A 15680-nucleotide genomic window follows, 5' to 3' on the forward strand; every position below is an offset into this window, starting at 1 on the left:
GGCAACGCGCTGGGGAGCACACGGCGAACCAAAGTTTGAGGGCCGTGGGGCAGTATTTCTGTAAGTGCCCATTTCGCTTCCACTTTCCCCAGCCCTAGCTTCGGCTTTAGACCGCGCAAAAGTCGAAGACAAACACAAATGCGATGGTTAATTATGGCACAGTGTTTACAAACGAACATTGCGCAGACGAGCTCAGAAACAGTACGGGAGTGGTTCGTAGAACAAAACAAAACGCTTCAAGGGCTGCGGCCATTGAGTCGTACGTGCACCACAACTAGCAGAGAAGGATGAGCATAACTCAGCAAAATCGTCCAGCTTGCTATTGCTTTGCAATAGAGAACTGGGTGCGTTGGCTGGGTCGATATGGCACATCACGGCAAGTGGAATTGTGCGTAACGATGCCCATAACTCAAAGTGAGCACATGCTTCTGCAGAAGCATTTCAGCAAACACGCGTTTCTTAACCTTATGCAAACTGCAGTGAGGATGGAGTGATGTAGATGGACGCCTGTCTAACAAAATCGCGCCCCTACAAAACCTTGCCGTTACTTAAACTGCCGTGTCGTCAGACCAACGTCGTACTTTCGTCCGCAAGAACCACGACTGGCTACCCCAGAGCGACTGTTCACTACTTCATCGATGCAGTTTTTGTCATAAAGCTATACCAATGAGCCTAAAAGTGCCTCCACAAGCAACCGAAAAGGGCGAATGGCGGCCCGATAATACTTTCGGAATTTGTTCAAAGATCTTGGCGGACTGTACCGAGAGTGAACACACATTCTAACTTATTGTTTCGAAAAGCTGCCCTATGACATACGGGATCAAAAATAACAAATGGTCATGGATCAGGTGCCAGCGAATACCAGACGTCTGCAGTGAGCATATGCACGTTCCTTTGTCAAAGAAGACGCTCCGCCAATCCAGAAAAGGGACGTCTCATCTCCAAGCAGGAATTTGCCCTACAGCAAAATAGGACAATTTTGCACTTAATTTACAAACCCGACATTTTCACCTTTCTCAGCACGACAAACATGATCGTGACGTTCCGATGCGCACTGGACAAGCCACGTGACAACGCGACGCAATCAAACGTCTATTATACGTCTATTATACGTCTTTTATACGGCGTCTATTATAAGGGCAGTGCGGGAGATCTTGTCACCAGCTCAGCCTGCTTTTCGACATGCGTTTTTCGCTGGCGCCGCCGCTCAGTGTAAGTAGTCACAAGAAATGTTTGTTTTATACCGTGGTCACAACAGCAACAGGCAAGGTCGAGCAACAGAAGCTTGATTGTGCGTTCTCGTACTACAGATAACGAAAATTCGCGATTTCTCGAGCTCTTCAATTAGCTACCAACAGGACTGACTGAGGTTTGGTGAAGTCACCGGTTTTTTTCCCCATTTTGTGCGTGGAAATTAACAGTAAAGACGGTTATTCCAATAAAAACGTTATTGGAGGCTGGTTAGCTATGAGATTGCTATTCTCTTTTACAGCGTCTGCAGAACTGAGAAAGAGCACCGTGAAAATAATTTATGCGCGTAACCACACACCCCTGACTTTCTTTTTCGTCCACCTAAATTAAACAACGAACACGAGTCCAAATTTCGCACAGCATGCCGGAACAGTTTCTCGAGTGCTCCCCAAAACTCGTCCACTTGTAACATTGTACGCGGCCCGCGGGCTTCAAGTTCGTCAGAGAGCGTCAAGCAGCCCAACGCTATGCACAGAACTAAAAGGCACTTTCATTTCACGTCAGAGGCAAGCATCGTAAATCACGAAATATACTTGGCAGGAATGAAAACAACACAACTATGAATGAGGGGAAGAAAATGTACACCCCGGTCAAGGATAACTTAATCCTTACTTTGACTACAATAGGAGTATGTACAGAAACACAAACAATCTATCACAAACAAATATGTATCGTCGGAGCGCAGCTTGCGCACAGGAACAGGGATAGTTGTCAGTGATCTTGGCAGCCGAGAATACAGGTCTTTTAAGTCTCCCCGTAACGTCAGTGTGCCGGTGTCCCCAGTTTCCCGGCCGCGTAGCAACCGCAGTGATCTGCAGTCTACCGGGATCTGCGCTTACCGCCAGCAGTCCTCCAGGACATCCCACATCCAAGCGGAGCTTGCGAATTCGCCTTTGAGCATCCGCCATTAGAAAATAAATTCCGCAATTGGAGAATTACCGTACTTTTTCTGTACGTCGTCACTGCTTTATCAGAGTTACGCGGGGTGCCAATGCCTTTGGTGTCGGCACACCCTACAGCACAAGTCTACACACCGGGCACGCCGGGTTCACTGCGCTGATCTGCGCGTTAGACGCTGAAAGATAGCAGTCACTCGGGCGAATTAAGTACACGAAAGCAAGCACCAGGGTAAAGTTTTGGTGGTAAAACGAAAGATTTCAAGGAGTAAAATATCGCATTTTCTAGCCATTAGCATATATAGTTAGCCAAGCTGCAGTTTGTGGAATAGAGTTTTCACTATCCGGAATGCTAGGAAGCGCAGGCAGCAAAAGCAGGCGTTCCACAACGACGTCCTACCTACATTGCCGCAGGTGCCTTGTCTCACTTGACACTCAACAACAACACGAACGTCCTAACCAGCGCAGACACAGAATCGTCAGTCTAGGATAGACACGACCGTCCACAGTATATCCGCAGCGCACTTGCGCATCTTGGCCGACGTGGACTTTCGCGTCCGGGCCATCGTCTGACTCCGGAGTTGACCCGGTGCTGCCCTGAGTTCGCACTCGGCCGGTGGGGACGAAGGCGGAAGGGCGAGAGTGGGGGGAGGCAGGGAGAGACGTTCTCGCAGAGCCAGGTTGGCCCTCAGGTTGGGGGTCAGCTGCGCCTCACAGATCTTGCCGTCCATGAAGTCCAGGACCAGGGCCGCCTCGTCGTCGCCCAGGAGGGCCGGTCCCCGCCGGAAGTTGTCGCGGCCGAGACGGAAGTGGCGAACCAGGTAGACGGCGTCGCCCAGCGCTACGCGCTTGCTCGAGGCGGTGGCTATCTGGCCCCGACGCAAGCACTCTGCGGTCGCCCAGCGGTCGGCACCTTCGGCCGCTGACAACTCGGACCTGAAAGTGTAGATCAAGGGACAACAAATTTTTATTGAATTTTTTTTTAAATTATGACCCCCAGAAAAAATATAAGTCAAGTGAAAGCACTTCGACTTCTTGTCAAGGCGTCAAGTTTATGCTTAGCAGTTAATCAAGCACCCATTTCAATATAAGATAGACATAATGTCGTTACCAACCGTCGTACAATTCTACTAAAATTGACCCTGAAAAAATGTCGTTTCTGTCTACCGAATGACAAAACGTAGAATTACATGTATGCTCTGAAATGGATCGAAGAGCCCAACTTAGTCATTTGCATGGAAAGACGTTTATATACTACAAAGAAATGTATCAAGCAAGCCACCCAGCGCTCGCTGTTTGCGGAATGGACCGACAGCGCTGTCCTGTCGGTCCTTTTTCATTGTGTCTCGTCTTTTGTGGGCTTACCCCACAGTACCTTAAAAGATTGAACGGTGCGTCGGCGCCTGGGCCTGACGGTATCCCTGCTGGATTTTACAAGAAATTTTTTCCGGCCATTCGGGGTGCACTCCTCGACATGGTGAACGGCTTTCTTCAGCGCGGAGTGCGACCTGACTCCTTCCGTGAAGGCCGTGTCATCTTGATCGCAAAACCAGGCGGGGATCCTACGCAGCCCCAGGCGTATCGGCCAATTACACTACTGAACACTGACTACAAGATTGTAGCATCCATTTTGGCCAGACGCACCAGTACCGTCTTGCCCGATATCATAAGCCAAGCGCAAACGTGCAGCGTACCAGGTCGCACAATTTTCTCGTCCCTGGCATTGCCGCGCGATTTGTTCAGTTACGCGACAAAGATTAGCGCTTCTGGGTGCTTCATCTCTCTCGATCAAGCGAAAGCTTTTGACAGAGTGGAGCACCGATACTTGCTGGGAGTTTTGCGCCAATACGGCTTTCCGCCAGACTTTGTCGCTATGCTCGAGCTGTTGTACTCGGACGTCAGCGTTCGAATGCTTGTCAACGGGCTTTTAAGTAGTCCGTTCTCTGTCACCCGTGGGATAAGGCAGGGCTGCCCTTTGTCACCTTTGCTTTTTGTCATTTGTCTCGACCCACTGCTGCGCCGTGTTGATGCAAGCACTGCCATCCGCGGCTTTCCGTTGCCAGGCATAGGCCAAGTTAAAGTGTCCGCGTATGCGGACGACGTGTCCCTGTTCATTCGGGACGAGGACAGCTACCGAGCGTTTATGCGGCTATTTCAGGAGTACGGTGAGCTGTCTGGTGCTCGACTGAACAGGGGAAAAAGTATGGCGGTGCGCTTCGGCACATTTGCGTCTGGCTTGGCGGGCGACGTAGAATGGGTGACGGGTGTTCGAGTACTAGGTGTGGTTTTTCATGCCTCAGGTGAAGTGGCGCGTAGTACGTGGAAGCGTCTCCTTGAGACTGCGGAGCAACGTCTTGCAGTTGCAGGAAAGTTCAGGCTTTCCCTTGCAGAGCGAAGCTACATAATTAAGTCGTCCGTCTCGGCGGCGCTTTTTTATGTAGCACGCGTAGCCAAACCACCGCGCCATTTCACCCGACAGTTCGCAACGAAGTTTGGATCGTTCTTCTGGGCGGGCAAAACAGAAACAGTGTCACGAGCGCTGCTGAGGCTGCCCAAGTCAATGGGTGGTTTTAGTCTGCCTTGTTTGCAAACCATGAGCAGCGTGCTGGCGGTACGAGCAGTGATCGACCTCGTGGACTCAGACGAGTACCCAGGAAAGGCGCTGCTCCAGTACTTTCTGGGAACTTCCCGGTCATTATTTTATGACGCGCACATCGCCGGTCCTTCAGCTGAGCAGCCACCGCCATTTTACGCGTACGTTATAAAAACATTGCGAAATCTCCAGTCTTTCCTGCCAAGCCTAAGTTTTAGGGAAAGTACGGCAAGTGAAGTGTGCGAAAAATTGGCAATAACCCAATTAGACAACCAACAGATAGGAAGGTCACGCGGTGTCCGGTGGCATCAGCTGACTTCGGCGGCACTTCCGGCTGATGTTCGGGATTTCGGATGGTTACGTGGCTGGGAAGTTCTCCCGACGTGTGACCGTCTGGCGAGATTCGGCGTTGTGCGTTTCGCACGGTGTCCGCACTGCGGCCACACTGAAACATCAGAACATGCCTTGTTTCACTGTCGTGTAGCGGCAACGTTCTGGACTGTATTAAGCAGGATGTTCGGACTCACACTTCGAATGAACACTCGTTCGAATGATGTGTTGGTCAACTTTCTGATGTGCGCTGGTGCTTTTGTTCTGTGGAGAAATCGTGGTGCTGCATGTCTTCGAGCCCGGCCGCAGCGGGCAATGTTCCCACTGCTGTGGCGTGTCCGGTCGATTCTGATGAGTCATTTGGAGCATGAGTTGGCAGCTCTAGGGGAAGAAGCCTTCCTCTTGCGTTGGTCTACGCGCTTTATAGTGGTCAGGAGTAACATCCTGAGCGTTTCTTTAGTGCCGTACTGAGCTGAGTTAGTTTATGAGCTGTTTTTCTGAACACTGGTGAAGTTTGTGTGACTTGATTTGTAGTGACTTGTTGACCACGCCAAAAATTTTGTGCAGTGTGTATAATGACCATGTTACATGCAGACTGATTGGATAATTTTCTGTTCTTAGGGCAGCGCTGTTATCACTAGTCGCTGCGCCCTGATATGTGGGTTATAATAAATTCTCTTTGAACCTTAAACCTATCTTCCTTTGGGAAGTGGGGAGTCAGCCCGAGTACGCTCCTAGCCATTGAACCACGTCCTTGCGTACCTCAGCCACAGGGAGTCCCGGGCCAGCACAAGTGCGACCAGCGCGTGGGGCAGGCGCTCGAAGGCGACGTCTGCCAGCAGGCGCTCGGCGTGTCGGTCCACGACCTCTAGGCAGCGGGCACGCGTCTCGTTCAGCAGGTTCTGCTGGGAGTCCACGATGGCGCTGCCACCGCCATTGCCGCCATCGCCGCCACCCCCGGACACCTCGCAGAGCCGGGTGAGCACGGCGAGGGCGGAGTGCAGGTCCACCTGGTCTCCCACGTAGCGCAGGCAGACGCTGAACAGCCCGGGCACGACGAACGCTTGCGAGAGACGCAGCAACTCCAACGCCGTCGGCACGCAGTCCAGGCGCACGTCTCGGTTGTACAGGAACCTGGGAAGGAGGCAAGTGATGGCCGGTCGCTCAAGACGTGTACGTTCCCTCTCTCTCAACAACTTTTATATTACTTCAACGGAAAGGGGAGGCAAAAGGACACAGGATGGTGGCCTCAGTCCAGGCCACCTCAAGGCCCACAGTAGCCTGTGACCGGGAGATCTGATGCCCAAGCTGGGAACTAATCAGCCTGTGCTCCCACTACTGTAAGTTGGATGAATGAGGTAAATGGGATTAAGGACGGAAAGTTGGAATATATATATTACTTGATACTGAAGACAACACGTTAACGCTGTAACGCGGGGCGCAGACGAGAGGCGTCGTCCGTCCTGTGGATTCCTATCCTGTGTTCCGTCTGTCAGCGCTAACATGTCTTCAGTGGGTGGGAAGTTTGACACACCCCCGCATAAGGTGATAGGTGATGTCTGGTGGCTTGCGAGTTGATGTTCGCGAGACAGCATCGTGATACGTGTATGGAGCCTGTACTATCTAAATCCTAAACTACGAAACGGTTTTGAGTTTTGGTAAGGATGCGCTACTAATAAAAATTCCCCCGCATTTCCCCGAGGGGGAGAATGTGAAAGTGCGAATGCACGGTTGTCGGCCCGCTTGCGGCGCTTGCGCTCGGCCCCCGCAGCCCACCGCCTCGCCGCCTTCTCTTCCATCTCTTCCATCGGGTTTGTAGTATCACGTGTACACCACGCAGTTATCAAGCCGCTATAACGCCGCAGAGTCGCCAACGCACGCCGCTGACGACGTAGTTTGAATGCGTTAAAGATATAAGGCGCGTCTAGCACTGATATCACCGTCGCGTCCGTGGCTTGGTCGGTAGAGCGTCGCGCTGCGGCCGCAAAGTCCTCGGATCGAAACCTGGCGCCGGATGCTGTTTCTTTTTCAAATATAGAGGAGCACTACGGACGCCAACGCCGCCGGCGGTGGATGGTTTGGGGTCGCTTATAAAGTGCATTCGCACTTAAAACTTAAGTTGACCTCAACTGATGGGAAGGACTGTTACAAACGGGCGACCAGATGACGGTGTTAGCGGCGTCACTTCTTGCAGCGTTGGCTCACGTTAATAATATAGGGTAAAAGCTACTCATCGAAATGAAAGAACATTACCCGCGAATTAGGCGGACTATTTTTCAAGGTCCCCGCCTTTCCCCGACTATATTTCTGCGAAGTATTCACAGGCAGGGTAGCTAAATATTCTTTATACAACACCTTTTTTTTTCACAAATAGAGAATGTAAAACATTGGTAAGCATTTTGTAAAAGATACGTGGGATATTATAACTTTAAATGAAAATATGGCTACCCACGAGTTGGCTCCTGCAGTATTTTTTAAACAGAGAGGGGTCTGTGCGCGCGGAAGATCCTCCACCGAGGGCTCATCATCGAAATACCTCGACCGAGCGCTTGTTCGCGTACGTTTCTCGGAGCTGTTCTGAGGCAGCGCTTCGTACAACGCGCGCTGACACCATACCATGCCCCGAACAATTCAAAGCTGCTACTTCACATTTTCAGTGATGGGTGCCATTGCATTTTATACTGTGACAATTAAAAGAAAAGGGCTACAGCAGTTAAGGACGAATGTTACCTGTGGATTCCGGTTCACTGAAAGATGCTTAAGCTCATGCACACGTTCCAGTCAAGATTTGTGGCAGCACACACAAAAACAACTTAACAGCGTCCATCCAGTATCCACAACAGAACCTAATAAAAGCTGACGACCCAGAAAAAATCTACCCATCTACCCAAGACCAAAACCGGACGGAATATTCCCATAAGGGCGTGTTTGAACTGCAAAGCAGAAAGAAGAACGGCACCAACAGTTTTTGCTCTCTCTCTCTCTCTCTCTCTCTCTCTCTCTCTCTCTCTCTCTCTCTCTCTCTCTCTCTCTCTCTCTCTCTCTCTCTCTCTGTCACCGCACCTGTATTTTCCTCTCTTTCTCTCTCTCTCTCGCTGTCACCGCACCGCACCGCACCTGGTAATGCGTTTTTCTTTTACGGATGTTCCAAATCTTGAAAAGTAATGATTCCCGATAGTAGATCAAAATCTTCACTCACAGCAGCATCTTCTCGAAGACGTTCGGGTTGTCCCAGACGACGCGCAGCGTCCTCATCGGATTCGGGGCCGTGACGGCATTTCTTTCCGCGGCGGCACCTCCTTGCTGACAGCCGTCAGGTCCTGGACCTCCGCCGCAGTCTTCAGCCCCGGTGCCTCGCTCGAGCCTCTCCTCGAGCACGGGACTAGACCGCAGCACGGAGGCATGCACCGGGAACGAGCGCGTGGCGCCGTTTTCCGGTCCCACAACGAGGCACGCGTCGGGAGGCGCGTCGGCTAGCCGCAGAAGCGACAAGTCCGAAGACGCGCCCGCCTGGTACGCGGCGCTGACCGGTAGCGGCGGTGCCGAGGGCCTGAGGGGCTCGACTTGGAGGTACCAGGTTCGGGTGCCGTTGGTGTTCACGATGCCGTCGACGCTCGCGTTGACCGCGGGCGGGTAGGAAGAGCAGCAGCACAGCGGAGGGTCGGTCTGCGTGCAGCGGCTTCGCGCGGGCACGGCACGACGAGATGCAGCCATAGCCGAAGCCGCTGCAGCGAACGGACCCCAGGCCGCCGGGCGGCTGCTGCTGCCACGGGACGAGCGGTCACCGGAAGGGCCTCGCCGCCTGCCGCTCGCACGGCCCCTGTGGGGAGAGAACAAAGTAAGCAAGCGTCAAGGACTGGGCCATCGGAACTTGGACACATAACTTTTGAGATAGAACAGGCAAGAAAGTCTCGGTTAATTCACTGACGCAAAATTATTTAGAATGAGTACAATGTTTGCTTAAAGAGATTCTCTTTACAAATCAACATTTGGTAACACAAGTCACAGTGCTACGCGCTACTCGTATAGTTCATCACACACACAAAAAAAAAAACACTTAGAGAGAAAATAAGTGGCGTACTCACGTTAAAATAAGAAAACATAAGTGGAGTACTCTGGCACTATAGGCTGTCAAAACACCCGACTCCACAAGATCTGTATATTACAGCGAATAGCCGGGAAAGTACTGCAGCAGTACAAATATTACTGGCACACAAACAAAAACGGCTGCAGGAAGCCGATTGGCTCTAACAAAACTCTCCCGGGGTCAAGTTGAGACATGTAGATGACGTCAGAATAGCGCTGCCGACGGTATACGAGGGGGTAGTTGATAAACGACGGGTTTCATAACTACATGCGTGCACGCGTACGAGCGCTCTTCTATTTAACGGAAAGGCGTGTGAATAAGAACCAAAACTGGAAGTCACCGATTCATCGCTAAGCGCTCGTGACTAAGCTGCAACGTTTATTCCAATAAACAATATCACTACATAGATGCTGGTTCTTGCGAAACAGAAGAACAATTGTCATCATCCCGATAATGTTGTTCGCGTATACGAATAAAAATTGTGGTCCTCCGAATGCGTTGAAGGAATTGCGCTTGCGTGACTATTCGATAACTTTGCCCGATCTGGTTATGCGTGACTAACGCAAGAAACTGCTGTACCGACGCGACATTCCCTCCCGAACGGTACAGAATCGGCACTTTCTACATGGTGCAGAAAGCTAATTAAACGCGGTAACAAATAGCCTCCGGCATTTAAACCGACTTCAAGGATGCCACACCACACTATTTGTTTTACAAAAATGCGGAGAATTCATTTAGGAACAACGCTTTCTTAGATAAAAAATACTCACGGGACTACAAAATAAAAGAACAGTAATAATTGTGCGAGTTCCGAACAAACAATTGTAGCACAGCGCATAACCGGTCTCGGCAAGGCACAGCGTAAACAAATTGGAAATTTGGGTTAGTCGATACGGCAGAAACCTGGAGGCTCACTGAAAGGGTTCAATTTAAATTGAGGACGACTCAGCGAGCAATGGAACGAAAAATGATAGGTGTAACATTAAGGGACAAGAAGAGAGCGGAGTGGGTCAGGGAACAAACGCGTGTTAAGGACATATTAGTAGAAATTAAGAAGAAAAAATGGACGTGGGCAGGGCATGTAATGCGAAGGCAAGATAACCGTTGGTCATTAAGGGTAACAGAGTGGATCCCTAGAGAAGGCAAGCGCTGCACGGGGCGCAGAAAGTTAGATGGGCAGATGAGATCAAGAAGTTTGCGGGGATAAATTGGTCGCAATTAGCACAGGACCGGGGTAATTGGAGATTAATGGGAGAGGCCTTTGACCTGCAGTGGGCGTAGACAAGCAGCTGATAATGATGATCATGAAGATGATGATGATGATGATAAATTTCAAACTTGCGGGAACGGCTGTACAAAGTAATCGACTGGAGCGACCGCGCGTGGTCGCTCCCGGACCCAGATGTGCACTTGCCCATGTCCAAACGTACGTTCGTGGTTCGTGGGAACTTTAGGACACGATTGTAAAAGGGAAAGTATTAATGCCCAGTTGAGGAACTTATATGCACGTATTGTGGGCAGCCCGGTGTGCCAAGCAGAGCCCCCTGACTCGCTAGTGACTGCCGCGCCGCTGGGTGAGGCAGTGCGTGTGTTGGGAAGGCGGGAGCGGTGTATGCTGAAATCACGTGAACTCTGATCACAATCATAAAAGCAGCACCACCCTTTTGCTTCGCGTGGTTTCCTTCTATCTGTTACTCGGTCTTGCACCCTAGTTAAGCCTATGGTTATGCCCAATGTTTGGTAGCCTTAAAGTTAGCCCTGTCCACGTGTCAAGCAACGTCAAACTTATTGTACGTAAAGCTGCGGGTACCGGTTCACGACGTTGGACCCCATAGCGTAACGTCACGCCTGGCGAAAGATCCGCGCGCATACCCTCTATTATGAATGTCGAATTGAATACCGCGCTATTTTTGTTATTGTTCCGTCCGCAGCCACCTGACGCGTCAAAGTCAATGGGGTAGTCAGGCCTGCGTATAGTACTAGTATTACTAGTACTAGTAGTCGACCGTTTTTTTCGGACTGTAAAAATTCCGACTTGCTCAATATTCCGGACTTTCCCGAGAAACCACCAGATGACCCATTGCAGTAATATACATAAACAACGGATATTTCGGACAAAATACAGCCAGAAGTTCGATTTTTCAGACAGCATTTTCCGCGACAGAGCCACGGGGAGACTCCAGCACGACGTCATTTTGAATCCTAAGCCACCTGGCCAGCTTCGGTTCGGATGGGGTTTGGCTTCAATCCCTCCGGGGTAACAGATTTTGATCTTGGAGGGCATAATTTTGCATGCAGTCTGCGGGGGGAAGCAATATCGCGTGCCGGAAACTGGTCACACGTGGCCCGACACTCCCGACCGCCCGCAACCGTCAACGCAAGACATTGCAAATGGTTTGGCGTTGTTGTACAATGCTGAGGAAGAAATCTTGACGCTTGCAGAGATGCAAGCAGACGTGCTCATACTAAGGAGGAATTGAAGGCAAGGAACCATTGGCGACTTCTTCAGTCCTGCTTAAATGAAATAAAGTTCATTTTTGCGACTCGCGGATTTGTCGGACTGCTTTTTTATTCGGACTATTGTTCGTTCCCCTCCAGGTCCGAAAAATCGGTCGGCTACTGTACTAGTAGTAGTAGTAGTAGTAGTAGTAGTAGTAGTAGTAGTAGTAGTAGTAGTAGTAGTAGTAGCAGTAGTAGTAGTAGTAGTAGCATAGTAGTAGTAGTAGTAGTAGTAGTAGTAGTAGTAGTAGTAGTCACAGTGGTAGGCGCGAGGCCTATAGTTGCGAAAGTGAAGATTGGGAGGGGGCCTGCGTTCGCAGCCAATGCTTACCCATGTTCTGAGTTTTCTCGGCGTATATCTAACTTAGTTTGGACGTCTGCAGGAAACGACGAGATTATCGAATGCCGTACACATGTTGCTTGCATCGACGTTCGTCTCTTCATTGTTCGCGGAAACCAAAAAAAAAAGCACAAAAATTTGACCCTGTATGTTTACTTTGTTGAAAGTGTCGTCAAAAGACGATAGCCTTCTGCTGTCCCTGACACGCATCTGGCTCTCCTCTCTTTTTCTCCCACCCCTCTCGCCCGCGCCATGGTGAATGCCATGAAAGTTTGTATGGTAACTCAATTCAATTTTCCCGCGTTCGTACTGCTCACGCCTACTGTGGCAGCGCACGTCCTCTTCTTTATTCCGTATTTCTATGCCCTTGGAACAGCGCCAGCCGACATCTTTTGATTTAGTATTCGCTTTAGGTCGCCTCTTTCCGACAACTTTCTCAAGGCAAAGTATTTTTAAGTATTTAATGTCCCACAAACAACTACAACGTGCGCTCTCAATGTAAAAAACGCTGTCACTTTCGGTTATGTCCTTCCATTTTGATTCCCATATGCCTGAGGTGTCGTTTGCGTGAATAATGGAGACACGTAGGTGCCATGCCCGCAGTATTAGTAGTTTGGATAGGTACTGCCTACTTCATGTTCAACCCTGCCTTCAGTTTAACAAAAAATTGACCCGAACGTTATGTTAACTGTCCGAAATTAGTTACACGTCACACTACTTTTACAAAACAGCAAGTTTTTGGCGCCAGGAAAACCAACCAATCACCATCATCCTTCTTTAAGTTTGGTCGGGCAACTGAATCACAGACAAAGACAGAGAGACCAAGACAGACAGACAGACAGACAGACAGAACATTTTTGGCTTTAGGTAGGGCAAGAAAGACCACCATCTTTTAAAAAATAAAACCGTTCCACTCAACGTGAAAGATGTCGGAAGTGCAGAGCAGTGATTCTTCATAATAGGCTGTAGCGCAGTTATCCGCTCACTGCTACCACCCAATGCAATTCAAATTTCCCGCCTCCACAGTGCCCGCGCCTCCTGCCTGAAACAGCACCAACGGCAGTTCTGTTCTTTTTGTGCTTTCTTTTCCTCCCGCACGTGCCGGCGTTGCACTGCCACATTTTCCCCCTTACAATCGTAAAAACCAACCCAAACAGCGTTCAACTTCGTATACCTAAATTAACGTGGGCGCTGCCGCTTAATTACGTATATTTTGCCGCAAATGTAGCTGCAGTTTTCTTTGCGCTTAACAACGGGGAGATGTATGACAGGCGCCAGCGGCTCACGCGTTTCGGACGGTTATGACTATTTCAACCGCTTGGTTTTCGAAGCCTCTGCGGGACGTCCTACGACGGGTACGCCGGGCTCTACTTGGGTCCGTTATCTCGCGGCGCCGCCTGATTCCGGCAGTCGCTTGACAACGAGCGTTACAGCGAGCTACGATGACAAGACGATCCCCTAAAGTGCTCTGCACTTAAAATGAACCTTTAGGAAGACCACGAAAAAGAAGGAACCGCGAGTTTCTTAGTCGCGGTTCCTCCTCGAGGCGTGCCGCGAGCCTCGGCCTTTCCTCGCCATTTCCTCCGTCGGAGCGTAACGAGATCGCGTGCGCTCACCTCGCTTGAGAAACAATTCCGACCCGCGGCCTCCGCCCCTCCTCCTCCTCCTCCTGCTTGAGAGGGCAATAATAAATAATGAAAGCGAGAGGAGCATGAGAGAACGGGTGGCTCGTTTAGGCGCCACGGATTAGAAAGGAGGGCGAAAAGGGGCGCCACGCGAACCCGGTGCATCATCGCAACCGGCGAACATCTGGCGCCCAACGAGAGGGAACGGCCGGCCGCGATTTCGACACGATCGCCGCCTGAGAATCGCCCTTCCTCGTGTCTCGAAGAGAGCCGCCGCTCTATGCATACGAGGCGCCAGCCATACAAAAACCGGAAAGCTGGACAATGTTGCTGCTGCCCGCCGGCGAAACCCGGCGAACGCCGCACGAGGATCGGTCGTTCTCAGAAGGCGTCGTGTTGTTCTTTAACGTTTATGAAAAAAGAAAAAAAAGATGTATCCATCCTTTGCGATAGGTATCGGAAAGACTTCGTATTCGACTAGACAAACTCGCCGTGCTGCTCAGCAAAAAGAAAGACAAGAACGCAATGCTCGTAGAGGGTAAAATAATTTTGGAATTCATAATTGCGTGTTTAAAACAAAATGTTCCTCGCTTTCATTCAGTGTTATTGGCAATTAAATCTCGGAAAAGGGCGAGGGTGCACTTCGGCATTGCGTAAAAGCATGACAGCCTAAGCCTGCTGGAAGAAACAGAATCCGTAGTAAATTTAATTTTCTGGCGTTGGAGAACAACAAAAAACAATAAATAAAACAAGACGTCAAAGATCAAAAGACCCGATGGGCGTGTTTGCACGCTTTCCCTCTCCTCACATTTAGGCCGATGGCAAGAACATGCAGAATAGTCCACTCGTTGTTTCAATAAATACGGTCATGAAACCCAGACAATGAAAGCACCGAGTCCGTAATTTAATTCCTGACCGCAGGCGACTGCTTTCTTTGTGGAGGCGGGCCCGTGTTGCGAAATGTTTAACAGTCCAGGTGGTCCTAATTCGTAGTCCTCCACTACGACACGCCTTGAAGCCCAAGTGTAGTTTTAGAGAGTGAAAACCTGATTTCATCTTTTGTGCGGCCTAAAGCGCCCAGAAACATGCGCTGCCTGGTGGCAAATAAATGTACAAAGCACGCGCGGTGGATCCAACCGGAAACAATGGTACCCCTCCCTCGCGCCAGGTCTTCAAAAGAGCCGGGGCTCGAGGCGCGCTAAGGCAGTCCCGGTGGCGCAACGTTTTCGGCCTGTTCGCAGCGGCGAAGGGCTCATGCACGCCCATCCAACGGTTATCTACAAAACAGGACACTCGGCATGACGAAGCCGTGTGGAATGAAAAAATCCCCGGCCATCTCCACTTACGTGAAACCTGGGGAGGGGCAAGCAATCAGTGTACGAGTGTATTCTTGGTGCCTTAGCGTTTTTGCCCACGGAGATGAAACCATTGGGAGGTAGAGGTATACAGCTTTGCTTTAAAAATCTCTAGTCTTTGAAGCACCAAGCTCTCTAGCGCGAGGCGTAGACCAGTGTCCCGGTGTTTTTCTAGTACGCGTTACCTTCTAGCGCGAGGCATAAACAAGTTTTCCGGTGTTTATAAGTACCGTGACTACGTGAGACGACGCTTACGACGACGACAACAGGAGACGCCAACAGCCCCAGCCCCTAATATGCTAAGGCAAGACACGTGAAACATATATGCAATTGTCAAAGCTAAAGCCATGTTTTTCCTGTTGCTATCGCGTTCGTATTTCTACACCTAACACGAATTATTCCTTCCATATGGAGTACCTTATCTGTCTACCATCTGGAATTCTAATTTTGTCCCTACTTCTTCGACACAGAGAGGAGAGAGTACTGGCAAAGGCAACACACCAGCTGTGCGTCCGTCGGACTAGCTCGTATATCGGTGAACGCAACATCGGCCCCTAGCACACTTGACCTGAGACTGTCGTACGCCATCGCCCTTGTGGAAGAACAGCTGGAGGCAGATAAGCGTGGAGTGTTGCGTCTGTAAAATGAGCCCGAGTTCGAGTCTTGAGTGTTTGCTGGCACCGTCGCGGGAAATATACGAAGCC

General features: G+C 50.4%; 1 protein-coding gene across 1 annotated transcript in view; it reads right to left on the reverse strand.

The window, feature by feature from the left end:
• Window positions 1–737: 737 nt before the first annotated feature.
• Window positions 738–15680, reverse strand: part of LOC144179389 (uncharacterized) — a 135806-nt gene continuing 120863 nt past the window's right edge. Inside the window, exons 3-5 of the mRNA XM_077707724.1 lie at window positions 8270–8888; window positions 5833–6204; window positions 738–3083 (exon numbers count right to left, since the gene is read on the reverse strand). Coding sequence (XP_077563850.1) covers window positions 2627–3083; window positions 5833–6204; window positions 8270–8888 — 1448 coding nt within the window. The 3' untranslated portion in view covers window positions 738–2626. The remainder of the gene's footprint in view (window positions 3084–5832; window positions 6205–8269; window positions 8889–15680) is intronic.

The sequence above is a fragment of the Haemaphysalis longicornis genome, unplaced genomic scaffold (genome assembly GCF_048455015.1).
Source record: "Haemaphysalis longicornis isolate Haplotype H1 unplaced genomic scaffold, Haemaphysalis longicornis Haplotype H1 scaffold_4, whole genome shotgun sequence".
NCBI classification, from domain to species: Eukaryota; Metazoa; Arthropoda; class Arachnida; order Ixodida; family Ixodidae; genus Haemaphysalis; species Haemaphysalis longicornis.